Source organism: Sinocyclocheilus rhinocerous, unplaced genomic scaffold (genome assembly GCF_001515625.1).
Source record: "Sinocyclocheilus rhinocerous isolate Xijiao unplaced genomic scaffold, SAMN03320098_v1.1 scaffold1201, whole genome shotgun sequence".
NCBI lineage: Eukaryota > Metazoa > Chordata > Actinopteri > Cypriniformes > Cyprinidae > Sinocyclocheilus > Sinocyclocheilus rhinocerous.
The window spans coordinates 736,537-746,424 of record NW_015654059.1 but is presented as its reverse complement, the minus strand read 5'-3'; the positions used below and the strand labels follow the sequence as shown (position 1 = coordinate 746,424).

General features: G+C 34.8%; 2 protein-coding genes across 4 annotated transcripts in view; both read right to left on the bottom strand.

Moving 5' to 3' along the window:
* Window positions 1-2,447: 2,447 nt before the first annotated feature.
* On the bottom strand, window positions 2,448-5,663 carry LOC107716653 (troponin I, slow skeletal muscle-like). 2 transcript variants are annotated; one of them, XM_016523147.1, is made up of 8 exons: window positions 5,643-5,663; window positions 5,272-5,348; window positions 5,140-5,143; window positions 4,967-5,008; window positions 4,683-4,814; window positions 4,519-4,608; window positions 4,254-4,427; window positions 2,448-2,816 (listed from the first exon to the last, which is right to left on the bottom strand). In XM_016523147.1, exons 2-8 carry the CDS (start codon window positions 5,283-5,285, stop codon window positions 2,724-2,726), a joined length of 549 nt encoding a protein of 182 aa, XP_016378633.1. In that variant the 5' UTR covers window positions 5,286-5,348; window positions 5,643-5,663; the 3' UTR covers window positions 2,448-2,723. The 2 variants fall into 2 exon arrangements, with proteins under 2 accessions (XP_016378633.1, XP_016378631.1); XM_016523145.1 differs by having other exon boundaries at window positions 5,272-5,355; window positions 5,643-5,657.
* Window positions 5,664-5,992: 329 nt separating this feature from the next.
* LOC107716698 (troponin I, slow skeletal muscle-like) overlaps window positions 5,993-9,888 on the bottom strand; it is a 7,864-nt gene continuing 3,968 nt past the window's right edge. Inside the window, exons 5-9 of one of the 2 annotated variants that reach the window (XM_016523213.1) lie at window positions 7,633-7,722; window positions 7,305-7,478; window positions 7,134-7,221; window positions 6,929-6,965; window positions 5,993-6,290 (exon numbers count right to left, since the gene is read on the bottom strand). In XM_016523213.1, the coding sequence (XP_016378699.1) occupies window positions 6,206-6,290; window positions 6,929-6,965; window positions 7,134-7,221; window positions 7,305-7,478; window positions 7,633-7,722 (474 nt within the window). In that variant the 3' untranslated portion in view covers window positions 5,993-6,205. The remainder of the gene's footprint in view (window positions 6,291-6,928; window positions 6,966-7,133; window positions 7,222-7,304; window positions 7,479-7,632; window positions 7,723-9,888) is intronic. The other variant, XM_016523214.1, reaches the window with a different exon arrangement.

Below are 9,888 nucleotides of genomic sequence, written 5' to 3'. Positions count from 1 at the left end.
CTCAGTATGGAGGTAAAAACCTGGTCGAATTGGTACCCCTGCTCTTTCAGGAGTCTGCCGCATTCTTGAGCTTCCACCACCCCGTTCTCGCTCAGCTTCTGATCAACCCAGCTGCAGAAGCGGTTCTCTTTGTTCCAGGCCCCCTCCCCATGTCGGAGAAGGAAGAGTTTGCATTTGGACATCCTGAAGAAGCAGTACGGAAGCCTGAAAGAGATGCATATGCAGATATATATACTATATAGCAAATATTTCAACTGCTTATATAGCAGCTTTAATTGCTGTTATATAATTGCAAAATGTAAACTACATTATCACCTCTAAGGATATTATAAACATTAACCTCATGATTTTCTGTAAAGCTGCTTTACACACACATGTATGTATGTATATATATATTTATTTATTTATTTATTTAGTCATTTATCAGACGCATTTATCCAAAGCGTAATTATTATTATATTATTATATATTTAATATATATAACCAAACTGGAGAACAGAACTGAAAGGTTAAGGGTCATGAACTAAATGTCAATGCTAATTTAACAAATGCTCTGACCAGCTCTGATCTGACCAACTCTTTATTTATAAACGCAAAAATATAATATCGCTTTCACAGGCTAAAATGTATAAGTATCTAATATTAAAGTGAAACTGAAGTGAAAAGAAGCTATGTGTCAAACTACTGTATTATTGTATGTAGGCATGGGCCGGTATGAGATTATGACGGTATGATAACCTTAGATAAAAATATCACAGTTTCACGGTATCACGGTATTGAAATTACAGCTCTAAAATATGTTATTTTTAAATGTCTGGGTAAAAAAACTACTTTTTTTCCCACTGAACACATTTTATTTTTAAGAAACATATAGAACATTTTGGAACAGTAAACATGTCAGGCTAAATAATTAGAATAAATAATTAAATTCTTCTTAATTAAATGCAGTCACTTAAGTGAGCCTAAACCTGCAGCTCAACAATAATCAGAACATAAATAAATTATTTTCTGTAAAAATATTGAGAAAAAATAAATGTGTTTTTTGCAAAAAAAAATAAAGAATTGAAAAATATAAATGAAACAGCACAAAAGCAATGATTTTGCAATACATATTTTCCATGGCCATATCTACTAATTTATTTGCAACGCAGCTTTTATTTTGCGTGTCAGTCAAGTTTGAGCTTGCGATACCATCTTCCCTTTGCACTTCACGTTTCTGCGCGTCTCGCTTTCTGGCACTGTTTTGACATGGGGGTGGAGTCAAGGGACGGGGGCGTGTACAACAGGCCTGGGCATGCCTCCCTGGAAGTGACGTCATCGGCCCGAGCCGCAGCTCACTGATCCAGGCACCATCGTTATTCTCTAGCATTAAAACATGCATGTTTTCGTTTTATTAACAAATGCATATGTGTATTAGCAGTGTTTGCTCAAGTTAAAGAAGTTGTTAACATGAACATCTGCTGTTTACTTCTCTCAATGTGCACACTTTTATAGCATTAAAATGTGTATTGTTTCATTTGGTTAACTAAATGTGTTTGTTTAAAATCTCTTAACCTGTGGGAGGACTTTGCAAAACTTTATTTTCTTTTGCAAAACTTTATTTTCTTTTGCAAAACTTTATTATTTTGCATATATAAGTGGCATTATATTGACTCCATATGTTAGCATGTCATACCGTGTATGCACAAAATAACCTTATCTATATCGAATAACCATAAATCTAAGTGAAGATTAAATTAGATATGCCCATTGAAAATGACTATGAATCGCTACGTGCTCACCTTCAGATTAAAAACCGCCCATTTCAGAGCAGCAGCAGCTCTGCAACAGGAACTATCACAGGTACAGCAGCATCAACAAATGCGCAACAGTTTGCTTGAGTGACACTTCTTTCAGCCAATCAGCTACGCGACTCTCCACAAGTAGGCGTGTTTAAGTGTACAGTGGAGCGTTATTTTGAGGTTGTTAAAGGGGTCATATGATGCGATTTCAAGTTTTCCTTTCTAGAGAGGACCTACAATAATGTACAGTATTTGAAAAATAATGTGTTTTTTGAACATTAAAGCATGTCAACATATTCTGTTACACCAAATACACAAAATAATGATCTTTAAAAAATCATCATATGACCCCTTTAACGTCAGTTCCATTAATTTTTTACGTTAATGAATTGAGCCGTAGTTCAATTTAATAAAGGAGTAATTTTATACTGGATTACAACCGAATTCATCTTATTTATCAGGTAAGCCCAGTTACTTAATTTAAGTAGTTTTAATAGTTGTTTATCAGACTCTAATCATGTGGGAAAGTGGTATTTGCACCCAAAAAACTCAGAGAGCAATGCCAGCAAGAAAACTTGGAATTACTGGTGAAAACAGTGATAGCTTTATTGTTCCTCAATATTCACACACCTGATCACATATACTATTATTACAATATAAGCATTATTATATAATGACAAATGCAATTATATAGTAATCATATATTAACATAAATAAATGTTATATATGTGTCATAAAGCACATAATGTTTCAATATTTTAACTGATAAATGTGGTTAACAGCACAGCTTTTTGAATTTCTCATACAATTGTTTTTCATTCATACAGCTGTTTATGCAATAAAACAAACAAACAACCACAATTAAATAGCAGCTAAATATGTGTATGTTTAAATAGCTTTCACATTGGATTTTAATTTTTGAAATAACAAATTTTAAATAATTCATTGAGCAGTTGGTCCTGCAAACAGCTTCTTCCTGCCCTCCATGCCAGACATAGCATCCACATTTTTACGCCAGTCGGTCACCTCTTCTTTCTGCGCGAATTACAAGTAAATGCATATTTTGATAAACTTATTACTTGTATTTAACACAATGTCATGTTTTCTTGAGTCAAAGAGAGCATATTAAAGGAATAGTTCACCCAAAAATGAAATATTGCTGAAAATGAACTCAAGATTTCAAGATTTTGTTTCTTCATGGGAACAGATTTGGAGAAATGTAGCATTGCATCACTTGCTCACCAGTGGATCCTCTGCAGTGAATGGGTGCCGTCAGAATGAGAGTCCAAACAACTGATAAAAACATCACAATAATCCACAAGTAATCCACACGACCCCAGTCCATCAAAAAGTGAAAAGCTCTGTGTTTGTAAGAAACAAATCCATCATTGAGGTGTTTCAACTTTAAATTGTCACTTCTGGACAAAATACAAAATATAAGAATATGTTATTTGATTAGAACTGTTTTTGTTTGTAAATGGTGCTTGATCTATGCATATTTCTTCAGACGAGACGACGTTTTCACTGTAGAAAGCAATATTATGGTTAGATAGAGGACTCATATTTTAGCTGGAAGTTAAAAATGTCTTAATGGTGAATTCATTTATTACAAACATGCAGCTTTTTGCTTCACAACAATAATAACAATGTTAACTGATGGACTGGATTATTGTGATGTTTTTATCAGCTGTTTGGACTCTCGTTCTGACGGCACCCATTCACTGTAGAGGATCCAGTGGTGAGCAAGTGATGCAACACTAAATTTCTCCAAATCTGTTCTGATGAAGAAACAATCTCATCTACATCTTAGATGGCCTGAGGGTGAGTACATTTTCAGCAAATTTTCATTTTTTGGTAAACTATTCCTTTAAAAATGTAAAGCAGCACTATGTAACTTTTGGCGCTCTAGCGGTTAATAAACAGAACTGCACACATACCGCGGAAGAACATTCCAACCGGAGCTACGTCTCTAAGTTTATGTCTATGGCGATTCACGCAGGTATGTTTTATGTCTCTGGCGATTCACGCAGGTATGTGTTACTCCGCAGCGGTGACGACCCGACCAGGCTACAATAGTCCAAATATAAGTACTTATTATAAGTGTACCGTAGTGATTCTTAATAAGACAAAAACGCGGTTTGGAAGATGGATTCATGATGTACTCGCTCATTATATACATTTTGCAAATTTTGAACACAGAAAAAGTTAGATAGTGCTGCTTTAATACATTTGTTAATAAATAAAACGATACATTAAGAAAAGAATACATACAAATTTTATTAAAATAAAAGTCATTTAAAATAATTTTATATTAATTATTTCCTATTATTGACTGAATAAACAAACAAACAACAAAACAAAAAAATCTGCAAATATTATTTAATGAATTTAATATTGAAAAATTAAAGCTCTAAATCCATAAAATCTGAGAATGATATTCATGTCAAAGTACTGAGATGTGTTGATTCTTACCTTTTCCTCCTCCTTCTTCACTGTCTTGAGGTTAGCTTTAAAGTCAATGGATTCCTTGTGTTTGGCACCTAGCAGAGCCCCCAGCATGGCCTCAGCAGACACCCTCACTCTCTTCAGGGCAGGTCTCTTCATTTTACCCTTCAGCTCAAAGATTTTGTGGCTTAAATCTGCAATCTATAGCAGAAGCATCAGTCAGGGCGATTAAAATGAATGCATCAATTAATTAATGCATCAATAATGGCATTTTTAAAGCAAAAAAATTTACCTCCTTTTCATTTTTGGCAACTTTAGATTCAATGTCATATCGTTCCTCATCAACCACATCAATTTTTTGATGGAGTTCTTTGCACAGATTCTGTAAACAGAGCAATGGCACGTAAGAAAGAATAGTTTCAAAATAATTCTGACAAAAGGCCAAAGAATAACAACCTGTATGTCCTGTACGGACAGTCCAGACAGTTTGAGAGGAGGAACTCTCTCACTGAGCGTTTGCTCTCTGTCAGTCTTTTTCTGTTCCTTTTCCTCTGCCAGCAGTGTGCTGGCCTTCTTCAGTATTTTGGTCTGCAATGCATTACAATTGCAGAAGACCCATGGCCATGTAATATTCATATGTAGATCATGGTGAGTTGTTCATTAAAATGGTTAATTAAAAAAATGTAATACAAAAAAATAAGTCAAGATCATTTCAGATACACAAAAAAATAGAAACTAACCTTTAAAAATAACCGACGAGATGCAGAGATCTTGGGCTTTTTCTGAAGGAAAGAGCCAATAATGTGACTATCACAAATGCTGCAGTGTTCAATTTGATATGAAAATATAAAATGTACTTGTAAAGTATGTTTCAAATATTATTAAATACAGTGTTTAAATGTAAGTTACTCACCGGTCTGACACAGATAGGGCCAGAAATGAAAACACACATTTAATACATGAATAGATTTATAATTTTTATAATATAATAAATCATTTATTATTTCAATAATATAATATTTATAAATGTTTTGAAAATACTTACACAGATTCAGACATTTTAGTGCCTTTGTTTTTTGTGTTTTTGTTTGTTTGTTTGTTTGTTTGTTTGTTTGTTTTTTCCTGGAGACTTGCAAATGACAAAATATTTCTTAAAAAAATACTAGACTTGTGTTCAAGTGTAGTATTACAAAAACAATATTTAAGTAGACTTTCTAAAAACAGCAAAAGTGCTTAGTGTAGCCATACATGCTTTTACAGTACAGATTTAAATTTAAGATATTTAATGTTTTTAAATTCTTTGGTAATGTCAATAAAATGATGCAAGTTAAGAAGCTACACAAAAATATATAACTAATACGCTAATATCTAATACGCATGAATAGCTAGCAGTTGTTATAACCTGAAGGTCCTTACCTCTCAGATGATGGAAGTATGACTGTTTTGGCCAAAGGGAAGAAACTAAAGCAGATTTATAGATTCTGAAGCACTCGTGAGAGGCTCACTAAAATAGACTACTGTCCACACCATTATCACTGCCAAATGCTTCACATCTCAGGCTGCAGAGTGACGGGGCACCTGGTGCTCAAGTATACTTTATGTTCTCTAGACTAAGGGTGAGTCCAACAATACTCCAGCATTAATGAGACTGTTATGTCATTTGTATGTGCGTTGCCTGACCTAATTTCATCTGAACTGCAATTTTCAGAACTGGAACTGGAAGTTTCATGTACTATTGTTCTTTTTGGGATTGTTTTTTATTGGTTATACAGTTTGTACTGTATATCCTGGGAAAAGTATACAATTGCCACATATCTCATTTCTTTACAAGAAGGTATTAATAATATCATATCCTATTTAAAAGGGACATTAAAAAAATCTGTGAAGACATTATGTTGGAATATTGAATGATATTTTAATATTTTCATAAAACCATAACTAATTCAGATCTAAAATAACAGATCTTTTCACAACCATCATTAAGGGACCTTGAACATAAAGGAATTGTTGACTGACATGCTGAGTGTTTCTTCTTCTTCTTGATATGTTGTTGCAGGCTGACATCTGTAGGGCAAAAGAAGAACTGCAGCTGTAGCAAACATGACAAGATATGAAGAAAACGCTTTTAATTTGAAATACTACATTTTACAAGTGAGTGTTAAAACATTTCATTTAGATTTACTGTTACATCAGATTCTATTTCCAGCATTCAATATAGGTCAGTATGTACCTGGTAAGACTTTACAATAAAGTTTCAATTGTTAATATTAGTTAATGGCATCAGTTAACACGATCTAACAAAGAAAAATTATGCATTTATCAATCTTAGTTAATGTTTATTTCAACACTAATGCATTATTAAAATCAAAAGTTCTAAAGTCAAAAGTAAAATAAGTCAAGAGTGTGTTAATATTATTTAATGGATAATGGAGCTAACATGAACTAACAATGAATAGTTTTATTTTTATTAACTAAAGTTTACAACTGAGATTAATAAATACTTTTACAAATGTATTGCTCATAGTTAGTTAATGCATGAACTAATCCTTACTAATGAGAACTTATTGTAAAGTGTTACCCTGCATTCTGTGAAACTGATCAGTTTGCCTTAACTAAAAGTAAGAAAATACATTACAGTGAAACATTAAAGCTTATTTTACATTTTGAAAATTTACTTTCTGAAATGCAAAAACAGAGATTACATCTTTGACGTCATCTTTGGTTTGGTACTGCTGCCATCTGCAAGACAATTTAAAGAGATTTTGCACAAGACATGATGTTGTTTTTGCTAGTTTCTATCTAACCAACTTATCATATGCTTAGAGGGATGATATGCAATAAAATGTTTAATTAAAATGATAAAACAAAATAAATATATTGAGGTCCTCTATGACTGTTAGTATTTACCGTACTGTCCAGCATCAAACAGCTTCTTCCTGCCCTCCATTCCAGACATGGCCTCTACGTTTTTACACCAGTCAGTCACCTCTTCTTTCTGTGGAAGGTAAATATAGATATATAGATATATATTTGAATATTAGCACTTCTGTCTATTTAAAGTATTTTATATAGTCTTACCTTCTCCTCTTCTTTCTTCACTGTCTTCAGGTTAGCTTTGAAGTCAATGGACTGTGTGTGTCTGGAGCCCAGAAGGACACTTAACATGTGTTCAGCGGACAGTTTGACTCTCTTCAGGTTAGGCCTCTTCAGCTTGCTCTTCATCTCATTGATCTTCTGATTCATTTCCTGTATCTTTATCAGCACAGACCACACATGTTGCACTTTAACACAATCCTTTGACCGAGCTGCCACGCCAACTGTTCCATTCAATGCTCACAGAACACAATAGCTTCATCAATGAGAACTGTTTACCAAATGCTGGTGTTTGCTACTCCGTTTTTCATACCTCCTTGTCATTTTTGGACACCTTAATAGCAATGTCATAACGTTCCTCATCAATCACGTAAATCTTGTGATGCAAATCCCTGCAAGGATGCTACACACAAAGTAGAGTCTTGACAAAATAGTTGAAAATGCATGTGGGAATGATGTTCCAGGATCAACAAGGATGTTGATCCAGGAACATGTTGTACTTGGTCAAATCACGCTCACCCATGTGTTACTAAATTATTTAAAACACGGTAACCAATCAAACGTGCAGCTTGGGCTGCTAAATAAAGAGCTACTGTTTGTGAGATAGGAAAACCTTTGTGTTGGAAATAATATGAGATGGGAGGGAAAACTATATTTGAGTGTTTTTGCGAGCGAACACAGTTTTTCTCTTGGGAACGCAATATTTTTGCATGAAAATATGAATTTTCTCCCATCTCATATTTTTTCCCCATCACTGTCCCCTTAGTTCCGTCCCATTCCAAAGCTTTAGCATTCTGTTGCAAAAGAGCGCAAACACAACGGGCCAATGCTAAATATTTGTGCGCGGATGCAAACGCGTAGAAATATATTCTTTCCTCCCATTTCATTTTTTTTCCCCCATCACTGTGTACCCTACAAAAGTTACGAGGGTGAGTAGGCCTAAATGATTGTCAGAGTTAATGATTCCTTTAAAGATGCTATATGTAAGTTTTTGACCTGCCAGTTTACCCAATTGTATTTTGGCACCCCGGGTTGCCAGTTGACGGAAAACACAGCCATTTAATTTAACTATTTAATTTCATTCATCGTCAAGTGCGCTCGTTCCTGTTGGTGTCATCAATCTGGCAACCTGCGTGTGCATCAAGTCTGAGGAGGAGGGGCCGGGTGAAAAAAACCCTCTCTAATATTTTGAATTTGGACTGCAATACCTAGTTCAACCACTCGGTGTCAATCCTACATACAGCACCTTTAAAACTGCAGCACTGTGTGATTAGTAGCAAATAGGAGTCATTTAGAATGTTTAGATGTGTTATAACACTCCACTTTATCAAACTCCTCTTCATCATAGCTCTATCAGATCCTGCAGCAAAAGAAAACTGCATGATGCATCTGTTACGGTCACTACCAGACCCAAATCTCATCACATTCCTCACTCTACTGGAACACCTGAAGAGGTAAGAGCACACACTCATGTTGAGTTTCCCTGTTTAATGTACATAATGATTTTTATACTGTACAAACTGTATAATCGATCTCCTAACCCTACCCCTATACACAACCCTTACAGAAAGCGTTCAGCATTTTTACATTTTCAAAAAACATAATTTAGTATGATTTATCATTAGAATGTCTTCTTCATGGGAACCAACAAATTCGTCATTATTCTAGTTTTAAGTGTCAAATGATCTTTCAAAAATCAGTCTAGTATGCTGATTTATTGTCAATTGTATGGTACTCAGTTATTATGTTGAAAACAGTTTTTTTCTGCTTTTTTTAATTTATTTTTTATTTTACCGCATTCTTTTGAAAGCATCATGGTCTCCACAGAAATACTAAGCAGTGAAAACTAATTCTTGAAAACAGCTGTTTTCTACATTGAAATGTTTCTTGAGCGCCAAAACATCATATGAGAATGATTTCTGAAGCATCATGTGACACTAAAGACTGAAATAATGGCTGCTGATTAATTCCAGATTCAAATATATTTAAATGAAGGGAAGACAATACCTGAAGCTGAGTAATGTTGTTGACAATGACTCTTTAAAGCCAGCAGCTTCATACGAACATCATTTCAGTCACCATCATAAATGCCCGGGGTTCTGTTTTATTTTAGTTAGTGTGAAACTGCTGTCGCAATTCACACGAATCTCTCTGAAACGTCGGCAATTAGCTAGCAAGGCCTCAGCTTTATAAACACGGTCACAAATAATCTCTCTGGAGGCCATATTGCCAACTCCAACTACTGCCCATTAACACATCACAGACACACACTGCACATGCTGGATTTAGTTAACAGCACTGCTCACTGTGGACACCTGCTGGACAACACTATACATCACACTTGAGCTACAGTACACGTGTCGAGTCATTAGAAACAATGTTCAACTTCATGATTGTTTAATAAGATGCGATTCAGTTTTGTATCGGTGTTTGTTTCCTCTCATTTTAGGGTGGCAGAGAAGGAGCCGGTCAATAAGATGTCTCTGCATAATTTGGCCACAGTGTTTGGCCCCACTCTGCTGAGACCGTCAGAGCCGCAGATCAGTAAGGCCCACACCACACTAGCCTC